Here is a 20,120-nt window from a genome sequence, read left to right on the forward strand (position 1 = left end):
TTCTGATCCACTTCTGATTGCTTCGTTTCAGCGGTATAATTTGGCTGCAATTTTGCGAATCAGTTGGCTAAGGCGATGGGTGAATTACTGCACAAATCATCCATAAATCTACCCACGTTAAGTCAATCAATTCCCAAAGCTAAAAAGGCAGCCACGAAGGACTACATTTGAAAGCAAAAAAAATGTGGCTAGATTCTAAAAAAAATAAATAAAAATGAAAGGACTGGGAAGTTCTGAGAAAAGTGCCGGGACAGCTAGAATGCCAGATATTTAGAAAGGAGCACATTTATTTTTATGAAGTTGAGCTAAGCAACAGTAGCATCACCTCTAGTGATAATGTCAATAAAAAAAATGATTTTAATCCCTGAAAGATGAAAACACAAGAACAGAAACTAAGATACTAATATTCTCCCCCTTCCCCTGATAAAAGCAAGGATTTGGACAAAGCTTCTGAGCTATGCAAAAAATACTGCAGGAATTGCAAACGTTGATTTGTCCCGATGTTGGCCAAATGATGAAGATACCAGTTGAACCGGACGGAAATGCCATCTCCGACTTTCCTACCTCCCTCACGGTGATGTTCTTGAACTCGGAGGACAGAGAGAAGACGCGGAAGAGTTCAATCTCACTCAAGGTGGGCTTGAGCAGCTGATTGTAAGTCTGTATGGTCTCGTTGGTGATGTAATAGTGGCTGGCGATGCGGCCCAGCTCAGTCACCTGCGGAGGGAGAAGAATGATTGGGGAAAGTTCAGCTAACATGGCCGGAAGGAAGGAAGGAAGGAAGGAAGGAAGGAAGGAAGGAAGGAAGGAAGGAAGGAAAATAGCAATAGCCCTCACTTATATACCGCTTCACAGTGCTTTCCAGCCCTCTCTAAGCCGTTTACAGAGTCAGCCTCTTGCCACCAATAATGTGGGTCCTCCTTTTACCCACCTCCGAAGGATGGAAGGCCGAGTCAACCGTCAGCTGGTCAGGATCAAATTCATGACAGTGGGCAGTCTGCCTGCAATACTGCCTTCTAACCACTATGCCATCAGGACTCTACTGCTTCATAGTGTTTTACAACATGCTCCGGGTTGTTTACAACATCAGCCTCTTGCCCCCAACAATTTGGGTCTTCATTTTACCGACCTCAGAAGGATGGAAGGCTGAGTCAACCTTGAGCCATTCAGGATCAAACTTGACAGTGAACAGTGAGTTAGCCTGCAATACTGCCTTCTAACCACCATGTTTCGCCAACACAAGTGATTAATTATGGCCAGGCCATTAACAGACACTGATGGAATCTGCCCTGGCAAAGGAAACTGAACATCTCTGTACTACTAACCTGGAAATTCCCAGTCTTCTTATCGTATTTGACTAAATTGTTTTTGTCCAGCATCAGAGCTGCTGTGTGCACCAAGTCCAATCGGCGCTGGTCCAGCAAGGGGTCTCCTTTCATGTCGTCGTGGGAGATGCCGTAGAGATTTGGAGATCTCAGCATCCGTATGTAGAGATAAGTGTAGCCGAGCCAGTTCACGGCATCCTGCAACAGCCCAAACAGGAAGTACAGGCACTATTAAGTCTCTGAAACGCTACAAGGACAGAGGAATGAAATGGCATCACCAGCTCCTGCTCAGAAAACCAGAAAGTGGTGGAGATTCACTCTAAAAAGAGAGATAGCAGAGAGGATATAAGGCTGTGATGGCGAACCTATGGCAGGCGTGCCAGAGGTGGCACGCACAGCCCTCTCCTTGGGCACGTGTGCCGTTGCCAACAGCTCTTCTGGTTTCTGGTGTGCATGCTGGTTTTCGCGGGCACTGGAGTGCCGGAAAATGGTCCGAAAATCGCCCCCAAAACACCAAAAAAACTAGGCCATTTTTCCAGCCAAAAATGGCCTGAAAAAGGCCAAAATACAGACCGGGTATTTTTGGACCAAAAACACCGGAAAAATAGCCCCCAAAACAGCCAAAAAACAGGTATGCGCGAGCCGGCCAGCTAGTCTTTGGGTTTCCGGCACTCCGGCAAGCGCACATGCACACACATAAATGCACGTCCCGGTTTGGACACTCGGTGCCTTAAAGGTTCACCATCACCGATATACGGAATGGCCTTCAGGAACAGAAGGAAGAGCCACAACCAAGGCAACAGTTAGATAAAAAAAAAACAAATCTGAGCCTGGGGCAGAAATGTATTTTGGAAAAGCACTTCAGACATGCTGTCTCTAGTTAACACACAAGTGAGTGAGAGAGTAAACACATCCAGACTTTCAAGATTTTGTTACTGAAGTCTTACATGGCATTGGTTTCCTAGTCTGGTCCACCTTGAAGGGCTGACCAACCCTCTCGTCCCCTGGCACAATTGCTTTTATGGGTGTTTTTTATTTGAATTTATAAGCCACTAAAAGCCACCCAGAGTGAGTTTCTTATTTTATATTTAAATTTACTGCAGCCGCTCAACTTCAATGGGCGCTATGTGAGAAGTTTACTACTTGATGGTTGGTGTAGCATTCATCTTGGTTTTAATCTCTGCAGACCTGGGTGTTGACTGCTGGCGGGCGAGGAGTTGTTTTGGTCTTTTTCCCCTCCTTTTTAGCTTTTGGGTTGTCTCTTTGGATGAGCAACATCTACTTACATCTTTTTTTTTTATTTGCATTTATATCCCGTCCTTCTCCGAAGACTCAGGGCGGCTTACACTATGTTAGCAATAGTCTTCATCCTATTTGTATATTTATATACAAAGTCAACTTATTGCCCCCAACAATCTGGGTCCTCATTTTCCCTACCTTATAAAGGATGGAAGGCTGAGTCAACCTTGGGCCTGGTGGGACTAGAATCTGCAGTAATTGCAAGCAGCTGTGTTAATAAGACTGTCTTACCAGTCTGAGCCACAGAGGCCCTTTTGTAGGTAGATGTTGCTTATCTCTATGCGTCTGTTGATGTCACGTTATGCAATTGTTACTAAACTCCGCCCTAACCATTCATTTATATCAAGAGGTCTTCAAACTTGGCAGCTTTAAGACTTGTAGACTTCAACTCCCAGAATTCTCCAGCCAGCATAGCTGAAGTCCACAAGTCTTAAAGCTGCCATGTTTGAAGACCTCTGATTTATACATTAAAACCGTAGCTTGTAGTTTGTCCCATACAGAATAGCTTACAAAGTGGCATCCAAGTGCACAACCTCCTTTTCTTATTCCATGTCTATAATGTGCGAAGGCTGCCAACCTTGGGAGTATTTCCAGGTGAACAGAAAACGGGCACCCCGTCCTCACCTTGGCATTCTGGACGTTCCCCAGCACAATCTCTGCGTTTAGCATATCGGGGAGCCTGGCCACCATCTGGCTCTCAATGGGAAGCTGCTGGTTGAGGAGAGAGAGGTAGTACTGCAGCTCGCCGTGGGACGTGATCAGGATGCCCTCGCCCTTCGTGTCATACTGAGGTCTTCCAGCACGACCCAACATCTAAAGAAAACACATGATATGTCTTGAGATACGTGGTATAGGCGTCATGCCCCCGGCGGAGCCTGAATCTGCGGGGGAAGATGAGCTGGAACCTGAGCCGACAGAGACTGAGGGTCGGAGGAAAATGGGGAAGGGTGGGGCCTTTCAGGATTAGGACAGCTTGTAGACAGGGAGGAACAGGGGCAGGATGAACATGAGAGACAGAGTTCAAGCAAGGAGCAAGGACCACCCGCTCCTGATCCAAGAGCACGGAGAGTGGAGAGAAAGCGAGAACAACGCAGACTGAGCAGGCTACTCGGGAGAAGAGTGCCCCGCCCATCTTCACAAGGCATACCTGGGGAATGAGACTAGGAGATGCTGTGGGGAGGAGCATTTGTCGAGAACAAACGCTGAGTTCCTGAAGTGTTGCATGCAGATGTTTGAACTTTCCAAGAGTCCTTGCATTCTTTCTGGCTTTTGGGACTAATTACCTGGATCCTTTGCTTCCTGAACTCCTTGATTTGCCCTGCTGGGTTTATTGCTGTGCAGCCTTGATTTACACAGTGCTGGGCTGGACTAACTGCAGCCAGAAGCTGCTTGAGGTGTATGTGGGGGTTTGACATCACACTGCTCTGGGACTGGCCAGAAACGTGGGAGCTTTGGGGGAAATTTGGAGCAATAAAGGGGCAGCTCGAATTGCCAGCTGTATCTCTGTGCCAGGCCCCCGGTCCTTACAATAGAGTTCAAGCATGCCAGATAAATTTCTTGTGATGATGATGGTTTGAATATTTAAACGCACTGCCTTGTGGAGCGCCCAATTGGTCAGCGGGATTTTACCTGCAAGATGTCCAGGGCACCCAGCTCAGTCCAGCGTCCTTTTTCAGGACTGTAAATCTGTGTCCCTTTGATGATGACTGTGTGAGCAGGGAGGTTAACACCCCAAGCCAAGGTTGCAGTGGAGACCAGAACCTGTAAAGAGATGAGATGCCCAAGAGACGAAAAAGATTAGATGTAATATTTAGAAATATAATATTTCTGTAAAATCAGCAAAAGCCCAATTATGAGCTGTCATTTGGCTTCCAGAAGGCCCCACGCTTAGGAATTGTGGCAGCGTTCCCATGGTCACATGATCGAAGTGGAGACACTGGCGTGTATGGACAACTGTTTCCGTGTCTTGGGGTCACATGATCATCTCTTACAACCTTCCCAGCCGGGTTCCAACAAGCAAAGTCAACGGGGGAGGGGGGGAGAAACCAGATTCACTTAACAACATGATTCACTTAAGAACTGAATTGATTTGCTTAACAACCGTGGCAAAACAGCCATAGAATTGGACACGGCTCACATAACCATCACCCTGCTTAGCAAAGGAAATTCCAGTCCCAACTGCAGTCGTTAAGTCGAGGACTGCCTGTAGGAAAATATTCCCCCATCCAGATCGACCCACCACCACCATTAGCAACCCTTCACATATAATCTTTCCCGAGAACAAAAATCTATAGCAGTCCCCAAGTAATGAAAAGATTTCCTCTGTGCCTTCTCTGCCTTTTAAGTATTTTAGAACAGGGGGCTCCAACCTTGGCAACTTTAAGCCTGGTGGACTTCAACTCCCAGAATTACCCAGCCAGCTGGGGAATTCTGGGAGTTGAAGTCCACCAGGCTTAAAGTTGCCACGGTTGGTGTTGTGGTCCGCCAGCAGCCTGCAGAGTTGGCAGCCAAGTCAGACAGCGATGAGGCTGAGGAAGAACATGGCCCAGACCTGGAAGCCGGATGAGGGCTCTGCGTCGGAGGCAGAGGTGGTGCCAGTGATGTGCGGACTCCGGAGTCTCCAGAGGCTGACAGTAGTGAGGCAGAGGAACAGGAGGAGCCTGTTCCTAATGCATTCATGAGAAGAGCTGCCAGAAAGCAAGAGCAGCTCAAGCAGAGAGGATGACTCTGGAGTAGGGCCAAGAGATGATTGGCCCCTCCCATAAGGCTTAAAAGACCAGCAATGGTGTTTGGGCTCTTTGCTGGAAAACAACATTGATAGACTTGTTTCTTGTCTTACTGCATTTATTTCTTGTTGACGTCTTCTACTGCTGAACTTTTGCCAAGAAAAGCCTTTGGTAGTTTGCCTAATTTGACCAAGGTTGGTGATAAGACTGAAGAATTGTGTTATGAAGAATTTGTTTTGAATTAATTTGGACTACACTGAGAATGAGTTTAATTGTCATCTGTTCTAATAAAGTCTGTTTTCGAACTGATTGCGTCTAATAATACCTACTTGGGCCTGGGTCACAACAGTTGGAGACCCCTGTTTTAGAACATACAAAAATAGGGAATCCGTTATTCCAGGAAGTGGAATGCCGTACCTGAATATGTTTATCTGCAAACAAATCTTCCACCAACGTTCGATCCACTCTGGTCATGCCGGCGTGGTGAATGGCAAATCCGTAGGGCAGCAAGTCTTTAAGTTCCAAATTCTGAATACAGGGGAGAAAACAGCAATGTTTGTTAGAAGACCAAGAAGAAAATTCTTACCAATTCACTGCCCTATGATAGCAACATTTGGAAAAAGCCAGAAAGTATTTGATTGGTCTCTTGAGAGAAATCCACTTAAAGAGACTAGAAGCATTTGAAAAATGTGGATTTACAGGCGGCTGTTTACGTATAAACTGGGTTGACAAAATTAGAAACAAGGAGGTGATAAGCTGCCTGGGAAAGCCAAGGAAAATCATCAAAAACCATTAAAAAGCAAAAGTTACGAGTATTTCAGACATTTGATGTGACACCTGGAAAATTACAGCATCCTACACTTAATCCTCCAGGGAAAGATTGAAGGCAAATGAAGTCCAGGCAGATAACCGGAGGAGGAGGAGGAAGGTGGGTACAAGGGAAAAGTGAACCATATGCTTTGGGCGCGAAATCTTCAGATCCGGCTTCGCTTCTACTGCAACCACTTGGCTATAGTCAAATGTGCTTTTGGTCAACCCATGGCCTCAAAAATCTTTCTTTTCTAAGTGACCAAGCTGGGAGGCTGACATTTATCCCGGGACAGACATGTAATTTGCCTTCGTTCGGATTTATTTTACTTGGGTCCGGTTTATCCAAAGCCTGTTTTTTTGAAATCGGCCATGAAGTGTTGAAAAACATGTACCTTGCATTGCTCAGCCTCGGTCCTCAGGACCTCCGTGGAAGCCGAGCCCTCTCGCAGGAAGAGGCCCAGTGTGTCTTTCTCCAGGCACATATCTCGGATGGCTCGCGCTGTCTTCCCCGTTTCCTTTCGGGAGTGGACGAACACAAGCACCTGGTGTCAAAACATCAGAAACAAAACCATTAAATTGGAGTCGCCCGAGTTTCTGGCGAGTTTCTGGCGAAGAATGCTAGAGAGACATGAAGACGAAACAAGGCACCGAGAACAAAGGCTGAATAAGGGAGGAAATCTGCAGCAAAGAATCAGAGGTGCTTCTCACAATGGATCTAGTGTTGCAATCCCTTATCTTTTTTAAAAACATTTTTTATTAAATTACAGAATAAAATACAAAGATAAAAAACATGAAAGCAAATAATAGGACATAGTGGGGAGGAAAAGGGGAAAGAAAAGCTAGGAGGGGAGGAAGAAAGGGGAAAGAAACCACTTCTGATTCTCTCTGTTGCAGTAGAATAAAGCATTAACATCAAATCTCAACTTTTTCACTTTTCCAAAATAATATAAACTAGCCATTTCTATAGCAACAAATTGATCTAATCAGTAAAACTCCAAATCAAAGTTTCGGGTTTTTTTCCCACCTCAACCACAAAGTCCCAGAAGTAGCAACAAACGTACTTATATTCTTTTCTTTAATCAAAACGGTCAATTTACCTTCATTATCAACACGATTAAATTCATGGGGAAAATGAAAAGCACTCCAACCCATCGTACCTGGTTCTTCCCAGCATGCTCCATGATCTTCTCATACACGATTTCATTCATAATCTGAAAGCGCTTGATGGCTTTTTTCTCTGTAATTCCCACATAGGTCTGCTCCAGAGGAACGGGGCGAAAGCTACGAGGAGACAGGCAGAGTCAACAGAGCTCAAGAGGACAACAGCCAGCCTTGCAAATTGTAAATCAGATGTAAAAATCTGTTTATACCCAAGAGGTACATGGCTCAGCTCCTTGTTCTGTTTGACAAAAACAAGGCAACCAATATTATATTTTTCTATCTTTATCTCAGGAATTACTGCCTTGTGAATCCACTCTGTTGCTTTGCTCTAAATTGCCTTCCACATCATTAAAAGGAGTCAGCTAGTGGGTTAAGGCACCGGGCGAGAAACCAGGAGACGGTGAGTTCTAGTCCTGCTTCAGCCATCAAAGCCACCTTGGGCCACTCACTCTCAGCCCAACCCACCTCACAGGGTTGTTGTTGTTGTGTGGAAAATAGGAGGAGGAAGATGTGTTGAATATGTTCACTGCCTTAGAGTCATTTGCAAAAATAATAAATGTGGGATGGATAGGGATGGATGGATAGCTAGCTAGCTAGCTAGCTGGATGGATGGATGGTGGATGGATGGGGAAGGAAGGAAGGAAGGAAGGAAGGAAGGAAGGAAGGGGAGGGGAGGTGACTATACTGCTAGGAGAGAATGCTTATACACCTATATTTTCTTAAAAGTTCAAGTCTTCACATTAAACGACACAATTTAGTTGCTGTTCCCCTCCAGGTGGCAGCATCTATTGGGTTTTATTATTGATTGCATAGTTTTTGTGTGCCAAGCCGCCCAGAATAATCTGTAATTGGGTAGTTTAGCATTCTGCTAGACACACGGATGGTCCCACGTTGCGTATTCAGTAACCGTCTGACATGACCGCCACCTTCCGTCAAATACCTGTTGTCAAAGTAGAACAGTCCTTTGGTGGGTTCCACCCTCAGGAAGGTAGCCACGTCCTCGTAGTTCGGAAGGGTAGCACTCAGCCCGACCAGCCGTACGTCCTCCTGGGTCATCTCAATGTTGCGGATGGTTCTGGCCACCAAGGCTTCCAGAACTGGCCCCCGGTCATCGTGGAGAAGGTGAATCTCATCCTGCCCGTAGGAGAAAAGGTGACTTCCATGCATAGCAAAGCAAGGGAAGTACAGTTGCCAAGAGCCATAGCAATTTTATTTATTTATTTATTTATTTAAATTTTTATAGCAATGGCACGGTGGTTAGAAGGCAGTATTGCAGGCTAATTCCCCTCCTACTGCCAGGAGTTCGATCCTGACCGGCTCGAGGTTGACTCGGCCTTCCATTCTTCCAAGGTTGGAAAAATGAGGACCCATTTTGTTGGAGGGGGCAATAGGCTGACTCTAAAAACCGCTTAGAGAGGGCTGTAAAGCCCTGTGAAACTGTGTCTTAAGTGCTGTTGCTATTTTCCTTCCTTCCTTCCTTCCTTCCTTCCTTCCTTCCTTCCTTCCTTCCTTCCTTCCTCTCTCCCTCCCTTCCTGTGGTTAGAATGCAGTAATGCAGGCTAGCTCTGCCCACAACCAGAAATTTGATCCTCCTTCCATCCTTCCGAGGTTGGTCAAAAGAGGACCCAGATGGTTGGGGGCAATAGGCTGACTCTGTAAACCACTTAAGTGCTATTGCTATTCTTTCTTTTCTTTTCTTTCTTTTTTCTTTCCTTCCTTCCTTCCCTCCTCCCTCCCAGTGGTTAAAATGCAGCATTGCAGGCTAACTCTGCCCACAGCCAGGACTTCGATCCTCCTTTCATTCTTCCAAGGTCGGTCAAAGGAGACCCAGATTATTGAGGACAAGGCGCTGACTCTGTAAACCGCTTAGAGAGGATTGGAAAACACTATGAAGCGGTATAGAAGTCTATTGCTATTCCAATGGACCACATTGCCATGGGTGAAGGATGCCTAGATCCCATCTGGTCCCAGCCAGAAGCTTGGGAGGGTCAACTCACCAAGATAATGAGGCGCACCAATTGAGTGTAGGTGCGCTCCCCTCCTTTGCGAGTGATGATGTCCCATTTCTCTGGGGTGCAGACGATGATTTGAGTGGCGTTGATTTCTTCTTTGCACAACTGGTGGTCGCCGGTCAGCTCAGCCACAGTGATGCCGTAAGTGGCCAAGCGCTACAAGGGAGGGAGGGAATAGGCACTCAATAACAAATGACCCCACCATTTAAATAGGCCTTTTTTGAAACATGCCATGTTCATTTCAAAACCAGATAAAAAGCAGCACTGCCCAGAGACCAAAATAAAGTTCACCTCCTTGGTCTGGTCTGGCAACTATTGTGGTTCTACCTAAGTGACGTACCAGAGATTTTGAGTGTTGATTTTTTATACTTTTATATTGGCTTTAGCGCATTTCTTGGACATTTCAGGCCAACTTAAGTCCATTAGAATTTGGGAGAACCATCAATATCAAAAAATAATGAGTGGTGAGGTGGATTAGAGGTGGAGTTCTCGCCTCACAATCAGGAGGCTGTGAGTTCGATCCTAGGTAGAGGCAGATATTTCTCTCTCTGGGCACGTTGAGAATATATCTGCTGAACAAAACCCCTCATTGGTGACAGGAAGGGCATCCGGCCATTAAAACACTCTGCTATCTCCATTCAGTCGCCCTGACCCCACCCCATAAAATGATTGTTTTATATCATAAAATAATGAAGTAAATATAAAACATGGCTGGTTCTCGCTTTAGCAACCACTGCTTCAGCAAAGAAATGTGCAGCGATGTTGGACAAGTGGTACCAGTGCTCATCCCCAGTCATCTGACTGCCATTTGCAACTTCCTTTACCAGCCTTCTACAAGCAAAGTCAATGGAGAAGCTGGCAGCAGCTTGCAAAGGGTGATCGGAATGGGACAACTGGCTGCAGCCAACTGGCCGTGGCCAAGTCACCACGGCCAACTCACGATGGACCAACAGGCCATGGCCAGCTCGCCGCTGAACAACGCACCGCAGGACAATTTAACAATTCAATTTAGTTTTCAAAATAAATGTTATTTTTTTGTCATTCACATTTCATTCAGTGCCTCCTTTTGCATCCTTTCTTTTAATGGTTCTATTCCACCATTTCTTTGATATTAGTGTAACTCTTGTCTCGCAACGAATTGGCCCGCGGCGAGTTGGTCATCCTATGCAGGAGTGTCAGGGTTTTGACGATGCCCTAATGAATTCATGAGCCTCGAGCCAGGTTTCAAAAGAAATCCAGTTATTTATTAGGAGCAACATGTCGGCACCTACCCAAGTGGAGTCAACTCTGCCCCATGTAATTTACGTCCCAACTATGACCCCGTTTCCCTCCTTCTCCCAGGATGTGTCATAAATTACATTCTCCAACGGAGCACTTTTGCGGGCTGTAGAGACCACACCTCTCCAGCTGGCTCTGGTAACCTAGGCTGCGACCTTGAGAAAGTATTCGTGGAATGTGCTTCTGGTTGCTGCCATGCTGCTCCCTCAGTTTCCCGCCCACCACCACCACCTTCCTATGGCAACTCGAGAGCAGGGCAGGAGGGCTTTACGAGTTGACACTCTTCTTACCTTTCCAAAGCTGCCCACCATCTCCTGCACCAGGGACCTCATGGGTGCGATGTAGATAATTTTGAAGTCATCGATGTTGATTGTCCCATCAAGATTGATGTGCTTTCCGATCTCGCGCAACATGCACATCAAAGCCACGTTGGTCTTCCCGGCACCCTGGATTATGAGAGAACGTCAGAGAATGAGCAAATCCTCATTCCTGCTGTGACACCCCAACCCCTGCCCCATAGAACGCACAGACAATCTTCCAAGGAGAAGACAAAGAGATTCAGGATTCTTTATTTATTGATTAGCCCTTGGGCTATATCGAAGTGCAAAGTTCCAAAAACAAATTATTACTAAAATTTGATCAAAGCAATTTAAAATAGAATTGGAATAAAATACGATTTAAAATGAAATTGGAATAAAATACAATTTAAAATGAAATTGGAATAAAATACAGTTTAAAATGAAATTGGAATAGAATACAATTTAAAATAAAATTGGAAAAAAATACAATTTAAAATGAAATTGGAATAGAATACAATAATTTAAGATATAGATAAAATATGATAAAATTAGCATGTTTCCCTGAAATTAAGACCAAGTCTTATATTAATTTTTGCTCCAAAAGACGCAGTGGGGCTTATTTTCTGCTTAGGTCTTATTTTGGGGGAAATACGGTACTAACTGCACCTATGTCTGGTTGACGATTTTAACTGGGGCTTATTTTTGAGGGAAGGGCTTATATTACGAGCACCCTGAAAAAACATGCTAGAGTTTATTTTCCAATTAGGTCTTATTTTGGGAGAAATACAGTACTAAATGCCTCTGTCTGGTTGACCATCTTAACTGGGGCTTATTTTGGGGGGTAAGGCTTATATTACAAGCACCCTGAAAAATCATGCTAGGACTATTTTCCAGTTGGGGCTTATTTTCGGGAAAACAGGGTATATTTCGGTGTAACGAGAAAACAAGAGAGAGCAGCCTTTGACAAAGTGTTCTGAGCTACAACTCTCACCTGTACTACCCCGGGTGGGATTGAGAAGGGGGGGGGTTTACTTTTAACTCAATGCATCAATGAGTGGGGAAAACTCAGAAAAAGAGAAAGCCGACACTTGCCGTGGGCGCACACAGTAGCAGATTCATGTCCGTCTCGAGCGCAGCACGGTAGAGTTTGCTCTGAATCCTGTTCAGGGTTTTGAACCCGTCGAATCCAGCCTGGGCGTATTTGGGGAGCTTCTCCACAGGAACGAGTTGCTGAGGAAGAGGATGAAGGAAGGAGAGACGTGACCGTGATGCCAAAACAAGGGGTCAGCATTCCGAGTAACGCACCCATTGAAAGCAGAACTCCGAGGCAGGTAGAATTCCTCAAAGAAGAGGTTTGTTGGATACATCATATCGGCACAGCCAGTGAAAACCCAATTCTGCAAGTTCCTGCAGTTTTCACCTAATTAAAAGAGTAAAAAGTTCCCCCGTCCCAGATGTCACCGGTCACATTGTCCATTGGAGATGCTGGCAGGTTGCTTGGTCACTTCTCTCTTCCTCTCCCACCCACCTGTTAATATGGTTAGTAAGACCACACCTAGGGTACTGCATCCAGTTTTGGTCACACTATGAAAAAGATGTTGAGAGTCTAGAAAGAGTGCAGAGAAGAGCAACCACGATAATGAGGGGACTGGAGGCTAAAACATACGAGGAATGGTTGCAGGAACTGGGCCTGGCTAGTCTAGTGAAGAGAAGGACCAGGGGAGACAGGAGGGCAGTCTTCCAATATTTGAGGGGCTGCCACAGAGTGGAGGAAGGGGGTCAAGCTATTTTCCAAAGCCCCTGAAGGTCAGACAAGGAATAATGGATGGAAACTGAACAAGGAGAGATTCAACCTGGAAACAAGAAGACATTTTCTGACAATGAGAGCAATATCAGCTGCGGCATGCTCAGCTCGGAGCTGCCATTCAGGGAGGGGGAGAAAAAACCATCATGGTCCAATCCCAGGGGAAGCAGCCTTGCTGCAAACAGCTGGATATTGTCAAGCCCCGTATGGGGCCTCCAGAACTGCCTCAGAATGTCTCCAGCGGCAGGCAAACCTCAGAAGCACAACTTACAACTGCGAGACAACTCAAGAGTGACTCAGCACTTCTGGGAGGACTGGGTGACAGGGCAGAGGGCAGGAACGTAGGAGAAAGGGTGTGGTGGCGGGAACTGTTTAAAGGTGGTGGGGAGCACCAGATGTTAGCTCTGTCAATCCTTTCTTTGCATTGTTTATTGCTTGGATGGTCGGTGAGTGCCGGAGAAGATAAAAGCTTCAAACCTAAACATCGTTTCGCTGGGGGGTTTTTTTCTGCGAAACCTGACAAGCAATCAACCCATGGAACAGAAGTTGCCTTCAGAAGTTGTGGGAGCTTCATCACTGGAGGCTTTCAAGGAGTGACTGGGCTGCCATCGGTCAGAAATGGTGTAGGGTCTCCTTGGGCAGGGGGTTCGACTAGATGACCTACAAGGTCCCTTCCAACTCGGTTAATCGAATCTGACCTTGGTTCGCACAGGAAAACTTTTTTTTTTTAACGGATCAGTCATTCTACCTACTTCTCCCCTCCCTCCCTTCCCCCTCTCAGGGCTTGTGGCAACTACGGGGCAGCATAAAATGGCCTCCAGCCAGGTTCTCTTCAGAGTTGACAATGGCAGGGAAATGAGAGGGCGGCTCACCTCTTCCGATCCAAAGGGTTTGGGCTTAAGGGCAGGGACGTGAACTTCCTCGTAGCCTTTGCGCTGTTTGCGGAACGAACCGTCGGGCAGTTGGCATCGCTTGTTGGCCATGAAGTGGCTTCCTTGGGCAAACACCAAGTCTTCCAGGTCCAGCACTTGACGTGGGGCCAGGGCCTGGGATTAAAGAAGAGCACCGAGGCAAAATGTCACTGGGAGACAAGAGGACTTTAGATGGGGAGAGGAAATCAAGCCAGCCGGACGTTCCCTCAAAACCACCCCATCCACCGAATTACCTCTCCTCCTTGGTCCAGATCCATGGTTTCTAGGTCGGTGTCCATGCGGGATTGACGGACACGCTCCCTGCGACAACGTTCTTCCTGAAAGAGGAAGGCAAAGCCCCGGAGGTCACTGTGACAGCATTGCCAAAAAGGCACTAAGAGTTGTTATCTTTATTTTGCAAAGCTTCTTCTCTGGTAACATTGTATTGCTAACTAGGGCATACGAAACCTTTGCCAGACCAATTCCTGAATACAGCTTGTCCGCCTGCAATCCACACTGTCTATCGGACATTAACACGACTGAGCGGGCCCAGAAGTATTTCACGAGAAGAGTCCTCCACTCCTCTACTCACAATCGAATTCCTTAGGCCACCAGGCTTGAAATTTTAGGCCTGGAAAATCTGGAACTGCGCCCCATGCGGTCTGACCTAAGCTTAGTACATAAAATTGGCTGCTACAACGTCCTACCTGTCAACAACTTCTTCAGCTTCAACCTCAATAATACACAGGCAAACAATCGATACAAACTCAAGGTAAACTGCTCCAAACTCGATTGCAGAAAATACGACCTCAGCAACAGAGTGGTCAACGCCTGGAATGCTCTACCCGACTCCATTATCACAACCTCAAACCCCCACAGCTTCAACCTCAAACTGTCTACCGTGGACCTCACCCCATTCCTAAGAGGTCCGTAAAGAGCGTGTGTGCATGGGGTTATTAGAAGTTTTTGTTTTGTCAATAGTAGCGATGAGAAGATCTGGGGAAAAAAGCCCAGAAAAACTGGGGAAAAAACAATTTTGTTTTTTCCAAATGGCTTTGGGGAAAAAAATTGGGAAAAACCTGTTTTTTCCCCAATTTGTCTAGTTTTTTATTCTAGGCCTTCCCATCTCTAGTCAATAACCAACATTTGTAAGTTTTAAATACACTTCCCAAGGAACAAGCCCCAATGAATGATCAGGGGTCATTTTAAATTATGACAGACAATTGTATAAGGTCATCTTACACTCAACGAGTAAGAATGTAGAAACCTAATGAGGAAAAAAGTAGTCAGATTATACGGCTAAAACACTAAAGGAATAGTATTTTAACCCAGGTGGCATAGTGGTTAGAGTGCAGTATTTCCAGCAAACTCTGCAGACTGTCAGCAGTTCGATCCTGACTGGCTCAAGGTTGACTCCCATTCTTCCGAGGTTGGTAAAACGAGGTCCCACATAATGCTTACATTTATAGTGTGCGCTATAAAGCACTAAAAGGTAAAGGTTCCCCTCGCACATATGTGCTACTCATTCCCGACTCTAGGGGGCGGTGCTCATCTCCGTTTCAAAGCCGAAGAGCCAGCACGTCTCCGCGGTCATGTGGCCAGCATGACTCAATGTCAAAGGCGCACGGAACGCTGTTCCCTTCCCACCAAAAGTGGTCCCTATTTTTCTACTTGCCTTTTTTACCTGCTTTCAAACTGCTAGGTTGGCAGAAGCTGGGACAAGTAACGGGAGCTCACCCTGTTACATGGCACTAGGGATTCGAACCGCTGAACTGCCAACCTTTCGATCGACAAGCTCAGCATCTTAGCCTTTGAGCCAACGCACCCCTATATAAGCCTAAATGCTTATATATAAGCTTATATAAGTATATAAGCCTAAATGCTATTGTTATTGTCGCTTGTTTTAGTAGTGCTTAAATTGTGTACTTTTCTTAATGTAGCAATGCTAAGCATCCCAAAAATAAGCCACACAGTGCAGCTGTATTGCACAAAGTCAATCCTGGTTCTGGATTAACCTGCCTTGGTGCAATCATCCTTTAAATGAGGCTCCTTTCGTTATCGTGACTCTCAAATTCTTACCCGGATCAGATCTTCCTTCTCAGTTTCATGCAGCTGATACAGGAACTTTGACAACTCGGGGTCCGATTCCATCTTCCCCATAATCCTCTCCTTCTCGGCTTCGCTCTGAGCACTTGCCAGGAGACTGCAGTAGAGGACTAGCAAGAAAGCAAAATATCACTTGCACATCGCACACAGACGTATGGCTAGTCTATAGAAAAGAAGGACTAGGGGTGACATGACAGCAGGATTTCCGTATTTGAGGAGCTGCCACAAAGAAGAGGGGATCAATTCAATCTATTCTCCAAAGCACCTGAAGGCAGGACAAGAAGCAACGAATGGAAACTAATCAAGGAGAGAAGCAACCTGGAACTAAGGAGGAATTCCTGACAGCGAGTACAATTAAGAAGCGGAATGGCTTGCCTTCAGAAGCTGTGGGTGCTTCATCAGTGGAGGTTTTCAAGAAGAGACTGGACAGCTACTTGTCTCAAATTGTATAGAGCCGTGATGGTGAACCTATGGCACGTGTGCCGGAAGTGGCATGCAGAGCCATCTTTCCGAGCACACCAGCTGGTCTTTGCGCATGTGTGAGCACTGGAAATAGGAAGAGCAGCTCGCTGGTGCGCATGCTGGTCTTCGCAAGCACATGCACGCCAGGAACCGGAAGACTAGGTGACCGGCGCACACGCGCATACCGGAAGCTCAACTGCTCTTCCGATTTCTGGCGCTCCCCCGTGTGCGCACTCCCGTTTCGGCACTTGGTGCTGAAAAGGCTCGCCAACACTGGTATAGGGTCTCCTGCTTGAGCAGGGGGTTGGACTAGAAGACCTCCAAGGCCCCTTCCAGCTCCATTCTGATTGTTTTCAGAAGCCAGAAAGAGCCAAAAATAGGTTCTTGAAATGCGAGCTGGGTGAGAATAAGGAAAGGCCAACTCTCCTCCGCCGTGTGTCTTCACTCTCCTTTGCCGTGTGTTTGGATGCCGTACGGGTCTGGATGGGGAGAAACAGGCTCAAGCTCAATCCCTCCAAGACGGAGTGGCTGTGGATGCCGGCACCCCGATTCAGTCAGCTGCAGCCGCGGCTGACTGTTGGAGGCGAGGCCCCAAAGGATAGGGTGCGCAACTTAGGTGTCCTCCTGGATGAGCGGCTGTCGTTTGAAGACCATTTGACGGCCGTCTCCAGGAGGGCCTTCCACCAGGTTCGCCTGGTTCGGCAGTTGCACCCCTTCCTTGATCGGGATGCCTTATGCACAGTCACTCATGCGCTCGTTACCTCTCGCTTGGATTATTGTAATGCTCTCTACATGGGGCTCCCCTTGAGGTGCACTCGGAGGCTTCAGTTAGTCCAGAATGCAGCTGCGCGGGTGATAGAGGGAGCTATGCGTAGCTCCCATGTAACACCGCTCCTGCGCAGACTGTACTGGCTACCTGTGGCCTTTCGAGTGCACTTTAAGGTTTTGGTTACCACCTTCAAAGCGCTCCATGGCTTAGGGCCTGGGTACTTATGGGACCGCCTGCTGTTACCGCATGCCTCCCACCGACCCGTACGCTCACACAGAGAGGGACTTCTCAGGGTGCCGTCCGCCAAGCAATGTCGGCTGGCGGCCCCCAGGGGAAGATCCTTCTCTGTGGGGGCTCCCACATTCTGGAACGAGCTTCCCCCGGGTTTACGCCAAATACCTGACCTTTGGACCTTCCGCCGCGAACTGAAGACACATCTTTTCATTCGCTGGCTTAAATTTTATCGATTTTAAATTTTTTAATATTAATTTTAATGGGGTATTAGTTTTATATATTTTAAAGTTTTTTAGGCCAATTATAAAATAAGTTTTTTAATTTGTATTTTAAATTGTATATTGTATTGTTTGTTTTTACTTTTGGCTGTACACCGCCCTGAGTCCTTCGGGAGAAGGGCGGTATAAAAATTGAATAAATAATAATAATAATAATAATAATAATAATAATAATAATAATAATAATAATAATAATAATAATAATAATAATAATAATTCAAAGGACCTTTTGTGACAAAGAAGCCAATTCTTGGGGAGTCCCAGAAAGTAACATTCCACATCCCAGCAACATATACTCACTCATCATTCTGTGCTGCCTCAGGACTTTAATGAAGTCAAAGGTGTTAAATCCCAGGAGCAGAACCAGTTGGTTCTCGCACTCTCGGTCATCGCTGGCTGTCTGGAGAAGGAAGGGAAGAAAAATGGATGGAGCTGGCTGTCCGTTTGAAACGATTTCATCTGATATGGAGAATTCAAAGGATAGAAGGCGGACAAAGGCACGGGGCAATCAGGAAACAGGGTGCTGCCTTTGACTGGCAGGTGCCCTTCAGGAGTTTGAGGCAATTTTTTAAAAATATCTTTTTTATTCTTTTTTTAAAATATACACCCATCTTCTGCGTGGACAGAGTTGGTTCTGGGTATCATTCATGTTAATCCAATTCGCAGTGACAACATTAATAATATCTATCACGTTTATCAAATTTAAGTAATCCTCATTACATTGTTTAAACGTAAACAAAAAATGCCTGACTCCTCATCTTTATCTCTCTTTTCATCTGTATCTTTCTTGTTCCATCTAAACATTTCTCTATTGTGTGTAGGCAAAGTTGTTTCTGGGTATCATTCATATTAATCCAATTCACACTAACAATGTTAGTAATCTCTATCACATTTTGAGGCAATTTGACCAGCCCATTTTGAACGTACCAATTAGTTGCATTTGGGTCTTCTGAATTGCAAACACAATGACTGACAGGGCTTCCCTGTTTCAACAAAAGTCTACGGAACTGATAGAATATTTGGAGCTCAGGGTTCAAATGAGTCATCCTTGGTGCTCTCTGAGCTTGGTTGTTTTCTTGCAGATGTTTCATTACCCAAACTAGGTAACATCATCAGTGCTAGAAGGGAATGGGATTTGGTCTTGGTTGTTGTGGCCCGCTGGCAGCCAGCAAAGCTGGCAGCAGAGTCAGACAATGAAACGGTTGGGGAGGAATTTGGGCCAGTCCTGAAGTCTGGGGAAGACCCAGACAAGGGCTCTGCATCAGAGGCAGAGAGGGGGCCAAGGCCATCGGGTAGTTCTTTGCTGCCTCCGGAGTCTGACATCAGCGAGGCGGAAGAACAGCTGGAGCCTGTTCCCAGTGTGCACATGCACAGAGCTGCCAGGAGACAGGAACAATTAAGGAAACAGGGTCGACTTGGGAGTAAGGCTTGGAGATGATTGGCCCCTCCCATAAGACATAAAAGAGAAGCGAATGGGATGTGAGCTTTTGCAGGAAGCAATTAGTTCATCTGGCCGATTCAAGAAGTTTAGGTCAGAATGTTGGTTCCTTGAATACTCCCACCAACACCGGCAGGGCAAGCCATTAGCATACAAACAGAAGACAAGGAACAACTCTCTTCTAGCACTGATGATGTTACCTAGTTGGGTAATGAAACGTTTGCAAGAAAACAAGCACACTCAGAGTAAACCCAAGGACCTCACAAGTCTGTAGAGGCCAGGAATACAAGATGGGAAGAAGGAGGAAAGTGGAGAGTCATGACTGGGAAGCCAAAAGACAGAACTTTTCCCCAAAGTTTTTCTGATTCCCATTTCAGGCACCAGAGATTAAGAAATCGGTGTTGTATTTCAGTGAAAAGATAAAATTCCCCACCTTCAAGATTTCCAGGACTTCGTCTGCCTTTTTTTGGGACACGATGGCGTCATCATAGAAACGGCTCAGCTGGCGTTGAAGCCAAAAGGCGTCGATGTCTCTGGGATGCAAATCTTTCTTCTTGGAGCACATCAGCTCACCGGAAGCCACCAGCTGGGGAGAAACACCAGGACTCGCACCCTGAGCTTTGCTAAGAACACCCCAAAACCCAAAGGAATAGGCAGCCTCTCTCATTCTTCCCGAATTCGGAAAGCACTACAGAAAGTGGTGTCATTAGCCATCAAACCTCAAAAACAAACTTTTCCCAAAAGGTTTCCACAATTTTGGCCACTACTGTACATAGGAACAACCGTTTCTCCAGTTATTCAAACCCCTTTCCCACGGTCAGGATTTTTCAGGTCAAAGCTTACGGGTGGCTAGCCTCCGATTTAATCAAACTAATTTTTCGATTATTTTTTTTTTTTTAATCCAAAGGCCTCGTTTTCCCAGGGACTCACATTCGCCGAGAGGGTGCAGCGTACGACGGCTTCATCGCCTTCCAGGTCTTCGTCAGAGGCTTCGTCCCGAACTTCGCCATAGACATCTTCATCGCCTTCCTGTTGGTTCACAATGGCTCTTTTACTTAATTATAGCCCATCCAAGAACAATACATTCCTCAGCAGTTTTCTGGGTTGGCGGCCCAGAGTGGGGGAGGGAGGGGAGCAGAGGCCTTTGCGCACGATGCGCATGTGCGAACAGTGCCACAAGAATGTGCAATGCAAATGGGGTGGTGACA

The 20,120-nt window shown here is 46.2% G+C and overlaps 1 protein-coding gene across 2 annotated transcripts in view; it reads right to left on the minus strand.

Moving 5' to 3' along the window:
- Positions 1 to 20,120, minus strand: part of SNRNP200 (small nuclear ribonucleoprotein U5 subunit 200) — a 52,881-nt gene that overhangs the window by 24,556 nt on the left and 8,205 nt on the right. For both annotated transcript variants that reach the window (XM_058194076.1, XM_058194075.1), the window contains exons 6-22: positions 19,843 to 19,941; positions 19,346 to 19,498; positions 17,775 to 17,874; positions 15,705 to 15,841; positions 13,880 to 13,963; positions 13,587 to 13,760; positions 12,003 to 12,140; positions 10,902 to 11,057; positions 9,319 to 9,489; positions 8,262 to 8,455; positions 7,318 to 7,441; positions 6,553 to 6,702; positions 5,768 to 5,878; positions 4,254 to 4,385; positions 3,249 to 3,437; positions 1,326 to 1,523; positions 565 to 717 (exon numbers count right to left, since the gene is read on the minus strand). In XM_058194076.1, coding sequence (XP_058050059.1) covers positions 565 to 717; positions 1,326 to 1,523; positions 3,249 to 3,437; positions 4,254 to 4,385; positions 5,768 to 5,878; positions 6,553 to 6,702; positions 7,318 to 7,441; positions 8,262 to 8,455; positions 9,319 to 9,489; positions 10,902 to 11,057; positions 12,003 to 12,140; positions 13,587 to 13,760; positions 13,880 to 13,963; positions 15,705 to 15,841; positions 17,775 to 17,874; positions 19,346 to 19,498; positions 19,843 to 19,941 — 2,463 coding nt within the window. The remainder of the gene's footprint in view (positions 1 to 564; positions 718 to 1,325; positions 1,524 to 3,248; positions 3,438 to 4,253; positions 4,386 to 5,767; positions 5,879 to 6,552; positions 6,703 to 7,317; positions 7,442 to 8,261; positions 8,456 to 9,318; positions 9,490 to 10,901; positions 11,058 to 12,002; positions 12,141 to 13,586; positions 13,761 to 13,879; positions 13,964 to 15,704; positions 15,842 to 17,774; positions 17,875 to 19,345; positions 19,499 to 19,842; positions 19,942 to 20,120) is intronic.

Source organism: Ahaetulla prasina, chromosome 9, assembly GCF_028640845.1.
Source record: "Ahaetulla prasina isolate Xishuangbanna chromosome 9, ASM2864084v1, whole genome shotgun sequence".
NCBI classification, from domain to species: Eukaryota; Metazoa; Chordata; class Lepidosauria; order Squamata; family Colubridae; genus Ahaetulla; species Ahaetulla prasina.